General features: G+C 37.9%; 1 protein-coding gene across 1 annotated transcript; it reads right to left on the reverse strand.

Annotated features, from left to right (window-relative positions):
- Positions 1-4,893: 4,893 nt before the first annotated feature.
- On the reverse strand, positions 4,894-7,910 carry LOC148916598 (receptor-like protein 49). The gene is given in 2 exon segments (XM_089051735.1): positions 4,894-7,403; positions 7,406-7,910. Coding segments are annotated over 2 exon segments (3,015 nt in total).
- Positions 7,911-23,401: the final 15,491 nt, after the last annotated feature.

The raw sequence follows: 23,401 nt of genomic DNA on the forward strand, positions 1-23,401 counted from the left end.
TCCCATGAGCGGGCATTGTCGGATGGGGACCTATGCCGTTGGCATCCTTCTTATCGTTGATCCGATGGCGACAATCGGTGTACACCTTCTTGGCACGTGAGGTAGTCTGTGGGCTGGGACCACCAAGCTGTTTGGAAGGCGCGGTGCCTTTGCCCCCTTCTTTCCCTTACTCTGCCGTACAAAGTCTGCAGACTTTGGGAAGATCGGCGGCTGAGCAGCTCATGTTTCCTCTTGGTTAGCGATCCTTTGTGTTTCATCTACTTTGGACGAGAGGAGATTGTTATGTTCTTGGAGCTTAGCCATTTCCCTTGAAGGAGGTCATCAGCGAAGCTCCGCCGACCGTGATCCACAATGGGAGATTACCGAAGGGTGCTAGAGTGCGGTGGCGGGCTTGCTCACTTGGCATACCGTCGGTAATCCATCCTCGATGAGGCTGGTCTGAAGTGGTTCCCATTCGTTTTTAGGAATTATAGGTTGATTATTATCGATTCCCGGATGGCGTAAGCGTTGCCTTGAAAAATGGTTCTGTTTCCGCGTAACTTAGTGATTCGTTACCCGGTATGCTGTGGCCGTAGTAAGTTATACTTGGATAAGCAAGCGGCCGGTAAGTCCAGTGTCCGGTGCGATACAGTGAAGAAGGCTCTCAGATACTTAAATAAGTGCGATTAGTAAGTTGAACTACGGATCAGCGACGGTATGCCGTTAGTTCGATTGATTACCTCAAAGTCGGGTAGTTGTCCTCTTTATAGGCCTTGGGGAGTGTGCATTTTGTTTAGAGTTTCGATGTGGGACGTGGACATTGATTGTGAGCGCCACGTGTCCCGGGAGGTAAGGTTGCCCTAATAGAGCGATCGGTAGATAAGATGCCGAAGCTAGATGCCGAAGGCTCCCGTAGCTCCAGCTTGGCCCACGTGTCAAATGTTCATTGGCTGCTCATTTTGGTATAAACAAGTTTGAAATTAGACAAAAAAGATACAATATATACCTGGTTCTTTTTTGTAAAAGTTGATATATTATATATTACTTTGGAGGGGATAATTTATGATATTAGATGGTTTATGTTGCTCTTTTGGTTGAGTTGAGTTTACTTTCGCGTCGCGACAATGTAATGAAGCCACCGATGAGATGAGATGTCGTTTTTAATAAAATCTCTCTCATCGTATATATATAGGGTAAATTATCAAAATGCCCCCCCTGAACTTGTACATAATTATCAATTTACCTCATGACCTTTTTTTTAGCGAATTAAGGGCTCGAATTAAATTTTATTATTAATTCTTCTCTTACCGTCTAAATCTCAATATTTTATTCTATTTGCCGTTAAATATGAGTGCAAATTGATCATTTTAAATGTTGTATAATATATATATACACAAATTATTTTAATAAACAGGGGCCCGCCCACTTCATCTTTTTCCCTTTGTTGTAAATAAAATACATATTACAAAGGGGAGGAGGGAGCTCTAATGGTAGAGGGAGCTCTAATGTTAAAGGGAGAAAGAGATGGGGGGAGAGAGAGAGAGGAAGAGATGGAGAAAAGGGAGCTTGCGGTGGTGGTCACAGGGAATGATGTTGTGGCGGTTATGGGTTCGTGGGATTTGGGGGTTTGTCTTTGGGTTCTTGGTTGTTGTGGGTGGGTCTGTGATGGGGATGGGGGTGGGTCTGTGGGTTCTGGGTTCGTTGAGGGGTAGTAGTGGGAAGCGGGTTAGGATGGGAAGGGTGAATAGTCTGGGGTAAAAAAAAATTGAAGGGAGGTGGGGCAGTGGCGGATCTAGGATTCTGCCAAAGGGTCACAGTGTAAAAGTTTCGAAATTTTTTTAGAAGAAAATAACACTAGAAAAACAGAAAAATAGTACTTTCCATCCAAACTTCAATTGTCCACGACGAATTTTCTTTTAAAAACATCATTGTAGCGTCATAAATCATTTATTTTTTTAATAATTTTAGGCACTTTTGTTAATGTCTCATCTAAAAGAGAATATCATTTTTTTAATAAAGAATAAAATTATAATGTATAGAGACTACACTTATCTTTTAAAAAAATTAAAATGAAACAAGCCCAACCCCTACTTTGAAAAAGAAAATTAAAAAAACAAAAAACAAAAAACAATACCTCCCATTTTCTTTTTCCCAGTTTCACTCTCTGCAACATCCACCCCAATCCTCTCTTCCGTACCTTCTCAACTTTTATAAAATAAAAAAATACTACATATAATATAACATGTTTGCTGTTGTTGGCGTGCCTACATTCCTCTTCCCATTCCCTGCCACTTAAGCTTTTGTTACTTTTAATACTTCTAATATTATATTTTTACGTTGTTTTTAACTACTCATTTAATGCAACATAATTTCCTCCAAAAGCCAAACCAAAATCAGAACTTGCTTCCCCATTTACTACATGGGTCCCACATGGAAATTTTATAAATCTCAGCAGTTTACAACACAAATTCCCTTTGATCTGCTCTGTCTTGCCTTTCCTTTTCTCTATCTCTGTCCAAAATTAAAACTCACCCACCCATTACCATAGCTGTAACCCACCCATTACCATCTGCTCTGTCTTGCATTTTCTTTTCTCTATCTCTGTACAAAATTAAAACTCACCCACCCATTACCATCGCTGTAGCCCACCCATTACCTTTCCTTTTCTCAATCTCTGTCCAAAATTAAAACTCACCCACCCATTACCATCGATGTAACCCACCCACGACCTTTCCTTTTCTCTATCTCTATCCAAAATTAAAATTCACCCACCTATGACCATCGTTGTAACCCACCAACCAACCTCTCTCTCTCTCTCTCTCTCTCTGGGACTTTCATCAAGCACATTCAGTGCACCTAAGGGGTCAACAAGCTGCTGGTCTCAAGGGCTGCTCGCCTGAGACCTCGACAGCTAAATGCCGGCATCCCAAGGGGTCAAACCCCTTCTGTCCCTTGGTGCGTCCGCCCCTGGGTGGGGGGATTGGTCTGGAGTGAAGGGTTGATGGTCATGGGGGAATGGGGTGGAGAAGAAGACCGCAAGGGGGGGACGTTTCTCCAGTTCCACGTTCTTTGACCCAGCTAGGTGGTTCGGTAGGTCAAAAGTTGATAGGAACCCTCCAATTGATCCAAGAAATCAAATTTCTGAAATCTCAATTCTGTAGTAGAAAAGTATGAATAAAATTCCCACTATCACTATATTCAGCTCCAATAGGTTCATTTTTCAGCTAAAACTTTGCTTAATTAATTGTGGATTTCAATTGAAAAGGTAAAAGAAACCATATGCTGCATCAGATTCAGAACATGAGTTTCATCTTTTTACCTCTTCTTCTTCTTCCAAGGAACACCAAAAAGTCACATATCACATAGGAGGCTGTGTTTTCCAGTTTCCTCTGCAAGAAAATAATGTGGCATTGGATACCAACCACAGCAATAGAAGACTTTTTAGATGATGATGAGGCAGCAGCTATCTGTTTGTCTTCATGGGGTTGGAATTTGGCTCAGAAAGGAAACCCCCAAGTCCTTTTAGACAGAAAGCATATAACAAAATAATATCAATAAAATACAGAGAGAGATTTGACATTAGATTTTATAAAGACACAAGGATGGATGGCTGTGTCTACCCCACACCCCTGCATGCATTTAGAGCCGAGTGTCATGGGGAGTTGTTTTGTATTGTCTTGGACTTGTTTGTTGGACACATTTGAATGAGAGAAGCACTGTTTTCTATTCTTTGCTTGCAGTGCAAAGAATTTGATAATTGCAAAACTACAAGCACATCAAACCTGTGAACAGCACATGACATTTTTCACAATTTCACTCACTTCCCTGAAGACTGTCATTTGTTGTATTTTGTTGTTGTAAAGTATGTGCCACATAAATAGGTCAACATGTATATTATTATTACATAGAATTTCCTCCTACCATCTGATTCAAATCAGCACATTGGCACTCAGATCTATGGCCCAAAAGAGTTCAACATATTTTGGGTTTTCTTGAAAAGTTGCTATTTCTCTCTCTCTCTCTCTCTCTCTCTCATGTGTTTAGTATTTAGTTTTTGCTTTTTAATATGATATTCTTTTGGGGTTAGGAAAGTCAAGTTGAATAAACTAAGCATTCATTGAGAGACCCTTTGAACAATCACATAGGAATAGGGTTAAGAAGTTGGAAACAATGTGATCCAAACAAACAAGCAGCAGGGAAAAGGTAAACAGAAAAAGACTTGGAAAACAAACAATGAAATTACAGCCAGAGTTGACATACTAGCCTAACTGCTCTCTTAGCTACAAGTGAGCCACTGTAGAATCTATGGCTTCACCTGTTTGGGAAATTTAGCCACAAATGCTTGTAGTTTTTCTTTGTGGCCTTGTTCTTGCCATGGGATATATTAAGGGTTTGTTGGTCATTCAAAAGTTTTCATGGGGTATTTTTGGAAGGAAATTTCATAATTCATTTTACAAAATGATTACAAGATACAGCCAAAAATCTTCTGGTGGTAAACAAGTAAATGAAGGCAGCAATGCAAGTAAAATTTTGGCTTCAACATTTTAAAATCATGTGTCTTTCTTAGTAAGAATCAAGCGAAGAACAGAGAAGGCAGAGGAGGACAGAGAAGAACCTCAAGAGAGTTGGCAAATTACCTACTAGAAGTTGATAGTAGCAACATATACTGGCTGCAAAGTAAGCATTATGCATCCAAAGTAAGCATTATACAACAATTCAGGAAATCAAAGAAACTAAGCAAACAGGAAACAGAAAATGTAGTTCGTAGCTAGTCGAAAACGTACACTACTTTTTTGTACTCGTACAGAAACATATTACAAACATTGTCGAACAAATTAATACAAGCAACTTACAACACCACAAATTAATACAAGAAAATTACACCACCACCCTTATTGTAATAAAAAGAACGCACTAGACCCCATACAAGAATTCAAAACAACAACAAAGAGCTGCAAGATAAAAGTACTTAGTTTCTGTGTCCTCTCCTCCCCGTGTGCCTCTTGGCTGCCTCTTCCTGCTAAATTTCTCTAAAAACCATTCATGATTCTTGCTTGTCCAAAAGTTCCCAGCAACCACTCCAACTATTAGACCACTAACAACTCCTGGCAGAACCACATACCAATCGAGTGCAATTTGAAACCCGGAATCTTCATCTTCTTCAAAGGTTGATGGTGGTAGCGATATTGAGCTATCACATTTCTTTGACAAAGGCTTTCCACACAGATCTGAGTTTCCTTGGTATGAATCTTCTAGGAATGTACCAAATTGTTGGCCAGGTGGTATAGGACCGCAAAGATGGTTATAGGATACATTGAAATACGCAAGGAAAGTGAGTTGTGCCAAATTACCGGGGATCCTTCCTGAGAGCTGGTTTTGGGAGAGATCCAACGATTCAAGAGCCGTCAAGTTCCATAAAGATGATGGGATGAGACCAGTGAGAGCGTTGTTGGAGAGGTTAAGCAAAATAAGGCCTCTTAGATTCCCAATGACACTTGCTGGAATCTCTCCTTCAAATCTATTACTTGAGAAATCTATCAATCTTAGAAGATAAGGGGTCTTCATATATTTCAACTCAACACCTTTTGCAAAAATTGTGATCGAGTATTCATAAACATAAACAAAATTAACTTTGTTTGACCTAACTGAGCTGTCTAACTTCGAAAAGACTTCAAAATAAGGTCGCTGGTTCTCGTCAACAAATTTCATGGAATTCCAGTTCTCTAAGTAGTTAGAGGGTAACATACCTGAAAAACCGTTGTTAGATAAATCAATGATGCACAACTTTGGGAAGTCTTGGTTAGTTGCAGACTTCCCAATCATGCCATGAAATCGATTGGACCTCAAAATGAGAGCCCTTAATGCTGGAAGTGCTCCTAACCAAGATGGGAAGATGTCGCTTATCTGATTGTTTCCAAGATTAAGAAACTCTAATCGAGTGCAATTGGCCATTGATCTTGGTATCTTCCCCTGTAACTGATTGTAACTCAAATCAACCATTTTCAAACTATTGTCATCTGGACACATTTGAGGAATACCGCCATGAAAAGAATTGTTCGTCAGCTTCAATATTTCAAGAGCACTGGAGTTCTCCAAACATTGTGGAAGCATGCCGCTTAGGCTGTTGTTGGACAAATCAAGAATGTGCAAATGATTCAAGTTGCAGAAAGAGGGTGAAATTTCTCCACTGTAATTATTGCTGCCGATCATATAGTTTCTGATTGATTGTGGTGGAATTGGCAGTGATCCTTGTAACATATTGGTCCGGAGATCTAAATCATATAGATTCTGCCATGGAAGATTGATTGGATTTTGGTCAAATCCTGTTAAGAGGTTGGAAGAGAGGTCGAGAGTCTCCAAAGTTTCTCTACTTGCATTCCACACCCATTTTGGTATTCGCCCTTGAATGTTGTTGTCGCTAAGATATAAATCTCGCAATTCGGATTGATATTTTAAAATTTCTGGAAACTCTGTTAAGTTGCATGAAGACAAATCTAGAACTTCAAGCTGTGGAATAGTAGCACTCAAATTGGTTATGATCTGCAGAGATAACTTGTTGTGTGATAAATAAAGTTGCTTTAACTTTTTGGGCTGGGAAAACTGATCAAACTCAACTTGTCCACTCAAGTTATTAGAGGAAAGGTAAAGAAATTCAAGATTTTGGAGCTGGAAGAGTGACCTAGGAATTGCTCCGCTCAAATTGTTACCCCAGAGGTATAGAGTAGTTAATTGGGTCAAATTCATAAGCCAAGACGGGATTTGACCAGTTATTTCGTTACCACCCAAGTTTAGAACTGAAAGTTGCGTGAGGTTAGCCACAAAACTTGGGAATTTTCCCCTGATTTTGGTGGCCCAAAGGGACAAACTGTAGAGGTTGGTTAAACTCGCTATCCAAGACAAGGAATATTCAGAAACTAATTGGCCTGTGGAATTATTATTTGGAACGTCATAAAATATTCCACTCATGTAAAGGTAGTTGAGCTGGGTAAGGTTTCCGAGTGAAGATGGAAGATAGTGGGAAAAATTACAATAGGAGATGTCCAACAAATTTAAGGAATGGAGGTTTCCGATAGAAGCAGGCAGCATGCCAGAGAAATTTGTGTCCCCAACATTCAATTTCTTCAAGAGATTATTGCTCCTGTTAAAGTTAGGGAAAGAACCGGTAAGGTTTGAGTTATATTTCACATCCAGAACCTCTAATTTTGGTAGGTGGAAGATGCCTACTGGGAATTCCCCATTCAAACCACAACCGCGAAGTTGGAGAGATGTGAGAGAAGATGCATTGACCAAGATATCAGGCACAGTGGAGTACATCTCTACCCAACTAAGATGAAGTTGTTTTATGGTGGTCAAGTTCTGAACCAGGCTTCTCATGTTGGCCTTGGTCAGTTTCAGATAAGACAAATCAAGGGTAGACAGCTTGATAGCTTTGAAATTTCTGATGGAATTTGGCCAGAGAAAAAGGAATTTGAAAGGTTGAGATACGTTAGACTCGAAAGATCATGACCAAATCTTGATGGTATTTGAGAGAAATTGAAGTGATTATCTGAGAGGTCAAGCCTCTGCAGATGAACAAGGTGGAAGAGAGTGTTGCTGGAATTGATAGAACCGTAGAGACAGCTGCTGCTGAGGTTAAGGCCAACAACATGGCCAGAGTCCTCGTCACACTCTACACCATCCCATGAACAACAATTACTCCGATTCCCATCTCCTTCTCGCGTCCAAAATGAAACTTTCGGATAAGCAAGAGGATCTGCAGAAACAGACTTGTTAATTGCAAAGCTTTCCTTGAACTGCAGCAAGGCTGAGCACTCATCAACCTGGCCAAGTGTCTGATTCTGTACAAGTAAAAAACAGTGAGTGGCATTGAGTAATAGCAAATTAAAACTACATACAGAAATAAACTTCGACCACCATGATTCCATTCCCATCACAGCTTTGTTTTGTAATTATGTATGCTTAATTATGGCTCTCACACAATTAAGGGTGGAGAAATTATGAACTCCTTTTATAGACGCACAACTCATGAAAAACGTAGTCGAGAAAAAAGTATAAGGGAATCAAAGAGAAGAAGCCAAGAAGGTGAAGAGAAGTTTATCGTCTTCAAAAGTCTTTAAAGTCTTCCAAAGCTGGTTCTAGCTTGTAGCAGAAAAGTATGTCTTGTTAATTTCTTCGGCGCTTTCAACAACTAAATCAACTGGCCGTCCACATCCACAAGTAACTAAAACTTTTGTTAATGTCTTCTTCTCTCTCTTTCTTGAAGCGAGTAGGTTCATGCACTTGAGAAGGCTGTGAGTAATTGAGTTCTGTTCTTTTGGAAATGAGGAGGGCCTGACGTCGTCTTCTTACAGCAGCAAAATGTTGTTTGTCGGTTTGCTTGGGCACATTTCTTTGTCCGCATTTGTCGACAATTCTCGGCCGTTCATCTTTTTCGCTTATTTTGGTAAATAGTATTGAAATGGAAGGTCTTTGTTTAAATCAAAAACCCCATGATATTATTAACTTATTATTTGCGTCATAAATTACAACGAAGTGCCACATCATCACCAATCCAGCGTACTTCTTACTCACCTGGATTTTGTTTGCCCAATTATTTTCCTACATTCACATTTTTATTATTCGCCATGTTTACGGAGGTGTTACTTTCATGACTAATTGTCTATCTTGTTAGGCCATATTTCTCATTCACGTCCTCTGGTTTCACCTTTTATCATTGTTATTCGTATAGGTTTGTTATATAGTTTTCTTTTTCCATTTGAAAAAAAACAAGACTATCACGTAAATTCGTTTTTGGATGTGTTACATGTGTAAATTTGATTGACAATTTTATAACAGAAAATAAGTTCAAATGGTTTGTAAGGTCCCAAGTTTAGTACTAGCTCTCCAATTGGCTGGAGTAAAGTCTTATGTGCAGAACCATGCATTTTGTAAATATTAATTCGTAATTTGTTAGGTCTAGATACAACATAATTAGAACCATACATTTTTTAAATCTTCCTCAAGTCCGATTATTAAAGACAAAAACATCGAAACTTAACTAGAAACCATAGTTAAAATCTAACCAAAAAACAGACTTCATACAAAATAGTTATAAGAGCACCAAGTAAAGAAAACGTTGTCAAAGTAAATCAATTTTTGCTTCGCTTCTACTTCAACCAAAGGTATGATCGGCGAGTCAATCTTGAGGAAAAAAAACACAGGCGAAGAAAAGTTGTCACTTTATTTATTTATTTTTCCTGGTCAATTAGAAGACTAGGCAAAAATATGAATATATTTTCCTCTGAAATCTGCTGAGCTAAAGAAATTTAAAACGAGCTGAAAAGGACATCTTCTCATTGGTCATATCTACGCAAAATATGTCAAATTTAGTTCAAATTTAGTTCAGTTTAAAACTGATTATCAGAGCAGAACAATTACAGAGCAAAATGAAGAAGAACAATTACAGAGCAAGCTTATTACTGAGAAAATCCTTGGCTAGCCTCTGTTTGATACCAAGTAAATAATTATGTATGCTTAATTATGGCTCTCACACAATTAAGGGTGGAGAAATTATAAGCTCCTTTTATAGACGCACAACTCATGAAAAACGTTGTTGTAACTAGAGAAAGTATAAAAAAGTGGAAGAAACAAAAAAAAGAGTAAGGGAATCAAAGAGAAGAAGCCAAGAAGGTGAAGAGAAATTTATCGTCTTCAAAGTCTTCCAAAGCTAACCGTTCAAAGTCTTAAAGCTGGTTCAAAAGCACGAATTAAAGGAGAGGCATGAAGACGAAAAAAAACAGACACTTTTGGAAATGGAAAATGAGCTGTCTTTGCTTACTTGGTTACAACTTTACAAAGAATGCGTTGACATTGACTTCAAGTCAAGCTTCATAGATTCCACTATTACTAGTCTTTTTACGTTTGATTAAATTTCAAAGTAATTTTTGAGTATGCCAACACCAAGTTGTTTCTTAGTCACTTAAATTCAACAATGGCGGAATTAGAAAATTTTCATAAAAGGGGCACCTTAGATATTAATTGAAATATATTTTTCATTAGGGTCACAATTAAACTAATTTTTACTTGATACAAAATTCCTAAACTCCATTATTTTATATGTTTCATTAACTATCTAATCATTATCGATCCTAGCAAACAATCAAATGAAATATACTCACTAAGAAAATTTGAACGGTAAGTTATCACTACAAAATGTAGAGTTGAGGTGTGACAATACAAAAATTATTTGAAAGAGTAGCAATGATAGTGGAGAAAAGAAAAGAAGAAAAAGTGGGGCTTTAAAATTTGGTTAAGAAAAGTTTGTACTAAAGAAAATTTGAGAGGAAGTCAAGTCGTCATAGAGACGTTCATTAAAATCTCCACTTAAAATGTACCTCATTGGCTTGAAGTCAAATTATTAAGGCCAGTCTACCATTAATTAATTGGGAGTTTCACTAAAATACACAAAATGAGGGCTGAAATTATAAAAAAATCAAATACCAAAAACACTTTATAAACACACCCAAAACCCATCATTACACACACTCAAAATCCATTGATAAATACACCCAAAAAATATACAATTGTTGATTTTGGGTGTGTTTCTATGTTTAAATAGTGTTTGGGTTTTTTTTATAAATACATGTCTAGGATTGAGTTTATTTATAAATTTGTATAATTAATTTAATGATTTGGTCAAGGTTATCATCTTCATATCTATTTCTAAGATCTACCAAGTTTAAATATATTTATTTCGTGTTCATCAGCTGAATCTATTAAGGCTGAAAAGTTTTGAACCAGAGTTTATAAGCCATGGTCCACAGACGGACATTTTGGTCGACCATTAATCAAAAGTCTTTCAAAGCTAACATTTACTTTTTATTTTTTATTCTTCCATGCATCACATAACATATGTCTTATTTTTTATTCTTCTATGTATCAATAACATTTTTTTTTTCCACTATTACATCAAAGGCCTAGATGGCAGTAAAACGCCTCAATAATATCTAATCCAAGACTTACATTTCATGTAAATACATTTCTTTCACCGCCCACGCATCAAATAATTTATTCGATGGTGGTTTCATCTTCTTGTTTGGGCTGCTTCATTCTAGCTATTCTCCCCTTCTATGGGTTCATAATCCCCGCACTCTTTGAGAGTCATAATCACCAAAAACTACATTTATAAGGGTTTTGATACATACAAAATATAATAGAATTCAACGTACAAATTAATGTTATTGATTAAAACATAAGAAATGTGAAGAGAACTTACAGAGTGAAGCCAAACGTAAGCATGAATCAACCACAAAACCTCAATATCCACAGGAAGAACAGTTGAATCACTACTAAAAAAAAGGGTTAAAAGCACAATCCAAAGAGCACAAAAAAGAGGTTCATGTCATTTTGAATCACATTTGACACAGATATGTAGTATTTGTGTGATATACAGGGAAGACACAATTGTTTTGTGTCCAATGCCAACATAAGAAAAAAATAATTGTACCTAAGTAGTTTAAGCACAAATTTTGTGGCCAATTATCATATTAGCATAGAGTTTGTCACTTCAGTGTAAGAATAATTGAAGCTTTTGTAACCACGAAAATTATACTTTTGTGCCCTTTTGCTTGCAAATTACAACCACACAATATTATTTGTCTTTTACTTACCAATAAAAAACATAATTCTTGGTACTTACGTGCACATTATTTTAAATATTATGGCATAGTATTGGGCACATATATTGAATTTTGTCGTTAAGTCTGTACACATTTCAAATATATAGTTGCTTATAGAGCACGAATACTGAAATTGTGTCCTTTTAGGTGACCTATCGTGTAACATCCCACATCGATCAACAGAGAGGGGGTGATGTGTATATGTACATGCCTGCCTTCATCTAGCACGAGACCTTTTGGGAGCTCACTGGCTTCGAAGGGGATGAGAACTCCGAAGTTAAGCGAGTTGGGGCTAGAGCAATCCCAGGATGGGTGACTCACTTGAAAGTTGCTCGTGAGCTCCCAGAATCAAAACCATGAGGGTAGATAGGGGGGCCCAAAGCGGACAATATCGTGTTATGATTGAGCCGATCTCAGGATGTGACAATTTGGTATCAGAGGCACTTTGCCGTGTGGTGTGAGTGTGCTGACGAGGACGTCATGATCTTAAGATGGGTGGATTGTAACATCCAACAGAGAGGGGTTGATGTGTCTTATTTGTACATACCTGCCTCCATCTAGCACGAGACCTTTTGGGAGCTCACGGCCCGGAGGGATGGAACTCCGAGTTAAGTGAGTTGGGGCTAGAGTAATTTCAGGATGGGTGACCCACTAGGAAGTTGCTCGTGAGCTCCCAGAAACAAAACCGTGAGGGCAGAGAGGGGGTCCAAAGCAAACAATATCGTACTCAGAGCGATCGATGATGTGACAATTTGGTATCGAGCCACTTTGCGTGTAGTGCGAGTGTGACAGCGAGGGCGTCGGGCCCTTAAAGGGTTGTTTGGTACGGCTGATTGGACTAAATCTTGGGACTGTCTTGGATTAGCTAGGATTGGCCTAAGCTGGATTAAGTACTGGCCTCGCGTTTGGTGAGGCGTCGGACTAAGAAGCTGGATTGTAAAAATAGTGAAAACCTATATTTGGTGCTGTGTTGGACTAAAAAAATTATTTAAATATTTAAAATTAATTTGGAATTTTGACCTAAAACTAAATAAATACTGCAAATAAAATAACAAGAAATGTATAATTTATTTAAATAATTTTTTAAAATGTTTTTTAAAGACAAATTATCTTTTTTCTTTCTTTCCTTTTTTTTTTTCTCTCCTTTCTCTTTTGTTCTTCCTTCCCAGCTGTTTCTTTTACTTTTTTCTCTCCCCCTCCCGATCTCGCTCTCTGGTTCGCTCTCTTTTTTTCTCCAATATTAACACAATGGTATCCCTCCTTTTCTATATCCCCCTCCCAAACCTTTCTCTGCTTCCCTATCATTTTATCTCTATTCTTCCCTCTTTTGGGTACAGAAGGTAAACCCCCCAAAACAGAAACAATTAAATAGGAACAAGGGATGTGTAGCAGCACCTTAAGCATCAACATCTAAAATGGCTCTAAGGAAGGGAGGAGTTTCTTCAAAAACATGGAGGCCATGATTAAACTCATGACTTTTGGCAGCCAAGTCCCTTATTCCTCTTTGAAGTCACAGATCTTAATCTTCTTCGAAGTCACAAATCTCCATTTGGTTTTTGAGCCATGGTTGATGGTTTATAATTTTTCGGAAGGTTGAATTGGGTTGTGGTTCCACTGGGTTTGATTTGGTGGTGGTTGATTCAAGTGGTTGGGTTTGAATTGGTGTGTCGTGTGACTAGGTTTATGGTGGTGATAGTTCTAGGTGAAGAAAACTGATTATTGAAGCTTGGATATGGATTTGGTATTGCGATTAGATTGGTCAGACTCGAACGTCAAAATAGCACGCTCGCTATTTTGCAAACTGTATTTCAGCCTCTCTGTATAAGGAGAGCAAGTGAGGCATTTTTTTATACTGTTGGACTATTTAGTCTCATTTAAGTTAGTCCCTCCTTTCACCAAACATGGGTTTTAAGTGCTAATTAATATAGTCCAGTCCAGTGAGGCATACCAAACATGCCCTAAGGGAGGTAGATTGTAACATCTCACATCGACCAACAGAGAGGGGGTGATGTGCCTTATATGTACATGTCCGCCTCCATCTAGCACGAGACCTTTTGGGAGCTCACTGGCTTTGAAGGGGATGAGAACTCCGAAGTTAAGCGAGTTGGGGCTAGAGCAATCCCAGGATGGGTGACCCACTAGAAAGTTGCTCATGAGCTCTCAGAAACAAAATCGTGAGGGCAGAGAGAGGAACCCAAAACGGACAATATCGTGCTACGACAGAGCTGATCCCAGAATGTGACATATCGAGCACGAATTCTTTAAATTGTGTCTAGAATAATTTCAAAAATCTTCATAAAAAATATAAATAAAATACTTTCAAAAAGGCGCCTATCTTCCTGTAGAAGCTCCTCTCCAAATATCTTATTGAAAAATGAATATATTAAAGATACTAAAGATAAATATCATTGTTTTTTTTTTGTTGGAACGCACGCCTTTTTTTTCTTTTTATTTTCTCCTTTTTTTTTAATTCTTTTATTTTTCCTTCTTCTTCTTCCTCTTTCTATACGTCTCCATCTCTCTCTTTTTTTTATTTCCATAATGACTGTCATAAGATTTTTTTTTATGAAATTATCCATGGAACCAAGGACTTCAGTAGAGTTCCAAGATTTGAATTTGAACCTATCAAAATCGGATAATTGCAAAGCTTTTTTCGTTGTTGTATGTGTAGCAACCTTTTCCCACTTACGACGATAACGAGCAAACATACCCATCCTTTCTTCAGAGCTTAACAAGAACGGATGAGATGCCAATTTCTCGACACAATTAGGATAGCTGAAAAGACCAAAAGGACATCCTATAAGAAATGAAGTAGAAAGAAGGGAAAAAAAAAGTTAATAGTAGAGAACTCACTCCAAACACACAGCCTGGTCGAAGAACTTGAAGAAGCTACTATGTTGACGCAGAAAAATGGTTCGGCACTTTCCCGCGCAACTTAGTGATTAAGTCTCTTCGGTATCTGATGTCCTCGGTAGGGTGTGCAATCTGTAAGATAGCAAACACACGGTAAGTCCTAGGGCACCGGTGTGGTAAAGGCTCTCCGATGCTTAAGTGGTACGGATTTAGTAAGGTTGAACTGCAGATCAATAGGCGTATGCCGTAAGTTCTGATTGATTACCTCCAAGCTGGGATGGTTGTCCTCTTTTATAGGCCTTGGGAGGTGTGCAATTTGTTTAGAGTTTCGATGTGGAACTCGGGCGCCGATTGTGAGACCGCCATGCGTAAAAGGGCGAGGTTGCCTAATGTTGCGATCGGTGGGTTTGGTACCGAAGGTGGGTGCGAAGGCACACATGGCCCTAGTTTAGCCCACGTGTTTGATATTCATTGGCTGTTCATTTTGGTATAAACAGGAGTCCCCAAGTCCCTCGAGAGTTCTCGGAAGGGGATTTGAAGTTATCTTTGGAAGGAATCGCGGCCCTGCTCGGCAGATCAACCGGGTGAAAGGGCTAAACTTTGTCCCTTCTGCATTATTTGTTCAGGTGACGCGTCGAAGTCAAGATCGCGCCGAGCCGACGGGTGAAGGGACGCCCGAGCGCTTCGACTTCAGCGCCGCGTGCCGCCTGTCCCCACGGACGAGCGACACGTGGCGAAAGTAATGATGGCGCATGTGAAGAGAAGAAGGTTAAGAGAAGTTTATCGTCTTCAAAGTCTTCGAAAGCTAACCATCAAAGTCTTTAAAGTCTTCGAAAGCTGGTTCTAACTTGTAGCAGAAAAGCATGTCTCGTTAATTTCTTTGGCGCTTTCAACAACTAAATCAACTAGCCGTCCACATCCACAAGTAACTAAAACTTTTGTTAATGTCTTCTTCTCTCTCTTTCTTGAAGCGGGGCAGGGGAGGTTTAAATTGGTGAGTGGGTTCATGCACTTGAGAAGGCTGTGATTAATTGAGTTCTGTTCTTTTGGAAATAAGGAGGGCCTGACGTCATCTTCTTACAGCAGCAAAATGTTGTTTGTCGGTTTGCTTGGGCACATTTCTTTGTCCGCATTTGTCGACAATTCTCGGCCGTTCATCTTTTTCGCTTATTTTGGTAACTAGTATTAAAATGGAAGGTCTTTGTTTAAATAAAAAACCCCATGATATTATTAACTTATTATTTGCGTCATAAATTATAACAAAGTGCCACATCATCACCAATCCAGCGTACTTTTTACTCACCCGGATTTTGTTTGCCCAATTATTTTCCTACATTCACATTTTTATTATTCGCCATGTTTACGGAGGTGTTACTTTCATGACTAATTGTCTATCTTGTTAGGCCATATTTCTCATTCACGTCCTCTGGTTTCACCTTTTTATCATTTGTTATTCGTATAGGTTTGCTATATAGTTTTCTTTTTCCATTTGAAAAAAAACAAGACTATCACCTAAACTCGTTTTTGGACGTGTTACATGTGTAAATTTGATTGACAATTTTATAACAGAAAATAAGTTCAAATGGTTTGTAAGGTCCCAAGTTTAGTACTAGCTCTCCAGTTGGATGGAGTAAAGTCTTATGTGCAGAACCATGCATTTTGTAAATATTAATTCGTAATTTGTTAGGTCTAGATACAATATAATTAGAACCATACATTTTTCAAATCTTTGTCAAGTACGATTATTAGAGGCAAAAACATCAAAACTTAACCAGAAACCATAGTTAAAATCTAACCAAAAAACGTACTTCATACAAAATAGTTATAAAAGCACCAAGTAAAGAAAACGTCGTCAAAGTAAATCAATTTTTGCTTTGGTTCTACTTCAACCAAAGGTATGATCGATTAGAAGACTAGGCAAAAATCTGAATATATTATCCTCTGAAATCTGCTGAGCTAAAGATATTTAAAACGAGCTGAAAAGGACATCTTCTCATTGGTCATATCTATGCAAAATATGTCAAATTTAGTTCAAATTTAGTTCAGTTTAAAACTGATAATTAGAGCAGAACAATTACATAATGAAGAAGAACAATTACAGAGCAAGCTTATTACTGAGAAAATCCTTGGCTAGCCTCGGTTTGATACCAAGTAAATAAAGTATTAAAACACTCACAATCCCTTTAATTTAGTTACGAATCTAGTGAGTTATCTAATATAATCGAATCTCAGGCACCAAATCAGGTGATAAATAGAGCAATTAACACATAATAAATAAATCTGAAGTCGCGAAATTAATAAATCTAGAGCAATTCACTACCAGTGACACCTGGACAGATTAAGTTGTTGAGTATTTTCTTCTTTCCGACCAAAAAATTTCAAAAAAGTTGCTTTATTATTATTATTATAAGTAAATAACATTCAAAAGCACGAATTAAGAGGGATAAAGAAAAAAAACCGATCTGCTCAGATGGAGTCACCACTTTGGTCAGACTTTATCCCTTATAGGCCGATTCCCGGTGTGGGAGGGAATTAGTCTGAGTTGTGGTTAAGGTTTAAAGGTGCCACCCATAGTTAGGGCCCATCTAGGACCACCTCGTGGTTCAGACCAAAGAAAAGAAAGAAAAACTAACACTTTTGGAAATGGAAAAGGAGCCGTCTTTGCTTACTTGGTTACAACTCTACAAAGACTGCGTTGACATTGACTTGAAGTCAAGCTTCATAGATTCCACTATTACTAGTCTTTTTACGTTTGATTAAATTTCAAAGTAATTTTTGAGTATGAACACCAAGCTGTTTCGTAATCACTTAAAACAGTGGCGGAGTTTAAAAAATTTCATAAAAGGGGCACCTCTGATACTAATTGAAATATATTTTTCATTAGGGTCACAATTCAACTAATTTTTTACTTGATGCATAATTCCTAAACTCCATTATTTAATATATTTCATTAACTATCTACTTGTTATCGATCCTAGCAAACAATCAAATGAAATATACTCACTAAGAAAATTTGAACGGTAAGTTACCTGTTAGAATTTATAAGGTGTGATGTGTGTTGCTCTATTAGATTTGAGGAGAATAGTACAAGGCTTATAGGGGAAGCAAAGTGAATTTATTAGATTTGAGGAGAATAGTACAAGGCTTTATATAGGCTAATTGGCCTTCTTAGCATATTGGCTTATTGGCCACCACACTTGATTTAGAATAGTTTGGGCCTTCACTTAGATTGGTGAGCTTATTGGCCCTCAACATAAGTTTCTTTGGGTAGCTCTTGGCTGCCTTAGTTTGGGAGTTCTTTTTGTTGGACTCCCCATATGACTTGGGTTGGGTAGCTCTTTTGCTCCACCTTGTATGAGTACAACCATGCCTACTTATAAGCTTTGATTGCCGACATTGCCCAAGTCCCATTGACTTGGACAATCTCTCCTAGGCACATATTTTATTTCTCTAGACTTTTCTAACCATTTAAGATAGTTGCTAGGATTTTTCTAGTCTTTTACAGTAATTATGCCATGCAACATTGAGCTTGCCAATTTTGCATAGTCGGTGAAGTCTTCCTCTTGATTTCTCTAGATTTTTCTTGAAATCTTAAGCACAAATGTGCATTATTTTCAACATTATCACTACAAAATGTAGAGTTGAGGTGTGACAATAAAGAGATTATTTGAAAAGTAGCAATGATAGTGGAGAAAAGAAAAAAAGAAAAAAAGGGGCTTTAAAATTTGGTAGAGAAAAGTAATCGTTGTATTAAAGAAAATTTGAGAGGAAGTCAAGTGGAGACGTTCATCATTGTCTCTACTTAATATGCATGTAACTCACTAGCTTGAAGTCAAATTATTAAGGCCAATCTACCATTAATTAATTTAACACTACTACAGAAAAGGTCATAGATGACGGGAATTCACCATCGTGTAGCAGGATTTCAAACCATTGTGAAATCGACCGACATCTTTTGAAGAAACAAACCGCGACGGTAAATCCCCGTCGTTGTTCAGATAAACAACGTCACTAACAAATAAACACCGACATCTATATCCTGAAAATGAGCCAAAAAAATCGACAAAGATAAGAATAGACGACCATTTTGACAGGAGATAAAAATAAACACCGACATCAAAATCAAAACTCATTTATAAACACACCCAAAAAGTTGACTTTTGAGTTAATTTTGGGTGTGTTTCTATGTTTAAATAGTGCTTGAGTTTTTTTTATAAATTTGTAATTTTTTATAGAGAAGATATATTATAAGCTTTTTTATATATATATATTTTTATCATGAAACAAAAATGTAAATAAAATTTTATAAATCAAACAAAGTCACAAAAATGCTAAATTAGTTAAATACCCATTCCTAGACTTAAAACTATAAAAATATCCTATACTATTTAATGTATATAAACACACCCAAAATAAACCCAAAAGGCGACAGCTGTATATTTTTTAATTTAATTATTAAGATGAAATACCTTTATTACCCTTTTAACATAAAATTGGAATTCTAATCAACACCAAATCAGAATTCATTTCACGAACTTCAGTCTCTCATCTTCATCTTCAACCCCAATTTTCAGTTTTTATTCTTCCACCTCAGTTTTTGTTCAACCTCATCATTCTAAGCTTCATCGGAGGGCTCGCCTGGGCCACCGACAATGATGCGCTGGATAAGGCATTTTCTCCGTTCGATGAGATCATCGAATCGAAGGGCTGTTTGACGCATGTTCTCTCTCTGCTACTTGATCCTCTGTTTCTCTATGTTACTTGATCTTTCTCTCCCAAAGATTGAAGATCGATCGATTCCTTTTCATTTTTGTTTTTTATTGTGTATTTGTTTGATTATACTCCGACGTTTTGGTTTTGATGGATGAATCTGATTTGATTTGGTTTCTTTTTGTGTTTCTAGATCATTAACGACCGTGAGATCGGGAGGTACAGGAGCTTCGGCTTCATCACCTTCAGCAACAAGAAGGCCATGAGGGACGCGATCGAAGGCATGAACGACCAGAACCTCGACGATCGTAACACTGAGACCTACATTATTCATTACACTTCTAGTGGTGTATTGCTGATTACGATTTGTGTTCCATTTTCATAAAATAAGTTGTTGGATAATTGGAGTTGGTTGACATGATATTCCGAGCCTAAGGTTTGAGCCTTCTTTCAAGTTATAGCATTTGCTTCAAACTTCTATATCAAATGAATGAACTTAACTATCTTTGTGCTCTAATGTCCTGGTCATAGAATCATGACTTCGTCGTATTTGCATTTCAGGATATATATATATATATATATATATATATATATATATATATACTTTTGAAATTCATGGCTTGGGATCTATGGAGTTCACCTCTCTTGTACCATGCTGGCTAGTTTTCATATCAAAGAAATAAATTGTTGTAGATCCTTATCTTAGGTACATGTGGCTGTAGAGTTTGTACTTTGGTTGTGGTCATGGTATAATATGTTTCTTTCTATTTCATTGGTGTCATTCCTTGTTTTCCCTGTTTGTAACACTGGTCTTTTCTTATGGTTATAGATCTGATAGAAGAAGATGTAATAAATGAGAAATGTTGCATACAAGTGTTGAAGATATTAATAACAAAAGCAGATACTGAAATTGATGAACTTGAAAAAGATTTGGTGGCTCTTCAAAGTGAACTAGCATGGGCTAAACATGAAGAATGGTCTGATTTGATTTGGTTTCTTTTTGTGTTTCCAGATCATCAACGACCGTGAGATCAAGAGGTCCAAGGGCTTCGGCTTCAGCTTCGTCACCTTCAACAACAAGAAGGCCATGAGGGATGTGATCGAAGGCATGAACAACTAGAACCTTGACGGCCGTAACACTGAGACCTACATTATTTTGTAGTGTGCCTCGGTTGTACAACAGAATATATGCAGGGTAATCATAGTTGGCTTATTGTTTATTATTGTTAATGTGGTCTCCATGTCATATCTAATTCAGTCCATCACAGAATTGCAAATTCTGTTAAAACATCTGGGACTCTAAGGGAGAGACTGTTTCAAACTGCCTACAGTTCCAAGAAGCAATCCATAATGAGTGGTAATATACACTAATAACTTCACCTTCTCATAGGCTATTACTGAAGTCATGCTATTGTTAAATTTCTCTATGTTAAACAATTATTTCAGGTTCGAATGGATCACCAATATAGGACAGATTGGTGTTCAACAAAATAAAGGAAAAGCTTGGAGGACAAGTTCATTTTATGGGATCCGGTGCTTCACCCTTGTCCCCTGATGTCATGGACTTCCCTTAGAGTGTAAGTTCTTATAGAATGCAATTTAAAAAAAAAATTCATTTTTTTTTCTCAAGTGTTAAGACCAATGAAATTTTGGCTGTCAAGTGATTGAAGTATATTGAAAACATCAAAGAGAATGAGAAGAATCTGAGAGAAAAAGATTTTGTTTTCTATTTCTGTTTCTTGCTTTTTGATAATGCAATCACCAGCTTACACGTTTCTTATATATTGTTACATTGTAATCTTCTTGACTAAGCAATCTAACTAACTCAACAAATCACGACATGACACTTGTCATCTTATAATAGGTACAAGTGCCTTTATATCCTATCATCCCCCCTCAACCTCATGCACAGGAGGACCAAGCATGAGGTTGGAACAGTGATAATCAAATTGAGGAGAGCAGAGGCCTTTAGTAAGCACATCAGCAACTTGCTGGGCAGAAGAAACATGCTGAAGAAGGAAGTCCCCACGAGTGACTCTCTCACGAACAAAGTGACAGTCGATTTCAATGTGCTTGACACGAGAATGAAGCACAGGATTGGAAGACAGAGCCATGGCAGAGATATTATCACAGCATAAAACTGGTTTCTTAACAAGAGGACAATGCAGATCAATAAGAAGCTGCTGAAGCCATACAATTTCAGCTGCAGATCACGGCCATTGTACGATATTCGGCTTCAGTAGAAGAACGTGAAACAGATTGTTGCTTCTTGGAAGACCAGGAGATGGGGTTTGTGCCAAGAAAAATAACAAAACCAGTTGTAGACCGTCGATCATTTGGATCCCCAGCCCAGTCAGCATCAGTGAAAGCAGTCATGTCTAAAGAACCTTGCTTATACAGCAAACCATGAGACATAGTACCCTTTAGATAACGAAGAATACGTTTAACAGCCAAGTAATGAGTGTCCAAAGGAGTATGCATAAACTGACAAACTTGATGCACGGCATAGGCAATGTCAGGCCGAGTAAAGGTGAGATATTGAAGGGCACCAACAATACTGCGATAGTGAGCAGGATCTGAGTAAGGAAGACTACCATCCTTGAGCAGCTTATGATTGGGATGACAAGGGGTAACACAAGGTTTGCAGTCCAAGAGATTGGCCTTAGTAAGCACATCAAGAATATATTTGGACTGATGAACAAAGATGCCATCTGCTGGATATTGAATCTGAAGGCCAAGAAAATAATGGAGGTCCCCAAGATTTTTCATGTCAAATTCCTGTGAAAGTTGATCAATAATCAATTGAACAACAGCTAAATCAGATCCGGTGATGATAATATCATCGACATATAACAAAAGAAAGACTAGAGAGTCAGACTTTTTGCAGACAAATAAAGAGGGATCAGCATATGAAGCTGTGAAGCCTAAAGTAAGAAGAAACTTAGTGAATCGGTCATTCCAAGCTCGAGGGGCTTGTTTGAGGCCATAGAGTGATTTAACCAACTTGCAGACATGATGGGGATGTGAAGAATCAATAAAGCCAGGAGGCTGGGACATGTAAACCTCCTCATGAAGAATGCCATGAAGAAAAGCATTCTTCACATCTAGTTGTTGCATTTTCCAACCAAAGGTAGCAGAAAGAGCAAGCATTAAACGAACTGTAGAAGGTTTTACAACAGGACTAAAAGTCTCTGCATAATCCAAACCAGCCTCTTGAGAGAACCCCTTTGCTACCAAACGTGCTTTATACCTTGCAACAGACCCATCTGAGTTTTTCTTAATCCTATAAACCCACTTACAACCTACAAGATTGCGATTGGGAGGTAGAAGAACCAATTGCCAAGTACCCTGAGCTTTTAAAGCATCCATTTCTTCTTGCATAGCTAACTGCCATTGAGGAACTTTAGCAGCTGAGGCATAAGTATGAGGTTCTGATATAACATTGGTAGAGATATCTGTAGTGAGAAAAGCTTTATGCTTAAAAATGCCAGACTTACTTCTAGTTTGCATTGGATGCTGATTCTGAGGAATATGAGAAACCATATGCAGATCAGGAGATTGAGAGGTAGGAGCACTAGAATCATGAGGAGATGTAGAGATAACATCGAGGACAGAAGTAGTAGCTTGAGCCGGCAAAGATGTTGAAGATGATGAATCTGAAGGAAGCGCCGAATCAGCATGATCCATAGATGAAAATTGGGGAAAATATAAAGGATGAGTTGGCGGAGAGCATGTGGAAGGCATAGAAGAAACTGATGTAGAACCACCCTTGTCCTTGAGTTGACCAGAGGGAAAAATGGTCTCATCAAATAGAACATGTCGAGAGACAATCAGTTTGTTTGCATAAGTATCAAAACAAATGTATCCTTTATACTGAGAAGCATAACCAAGGAAAATACATTGTGTAGTTTTAGGCTGCAATTTATGATGATTATAAGGCTTCATAGAGGGATAACAAGCACAACCAAATGTCCTGAGATGGTGAAGAGAAGGAGAGGATCCATACAACACTTCATAGGGTGATTGTATATTCATCGAGTTTTACAGTCACTGTATTACCAACAGAAGGAATTAAAGAAGAAATCGGAGATTGAGCAAGAACTAACTGAGAAGCAGTCACCATTGTAATCAAGAATTTCTGAGAAATTGAAGAAATGGCAAGAAATTTGGGACAAAGCGAACAGGTAGAAAGAAGATAGAGC

This window comes from Prunus mume, linkage group LG5 (genome assembly GCF_029339155.1).
Source record: "Prunus mume cultivar Tortuosa linkage group LG5, ASM2933915v1, whole genome shotgun sequence".
Taxonomy (NCBI): domain Eukaryota; kingdom Viridiplantae; phylum Streptophyta; class Magnoliopsida; order Rosales; family Rosaceae; genus Prunus; species Prunus mume.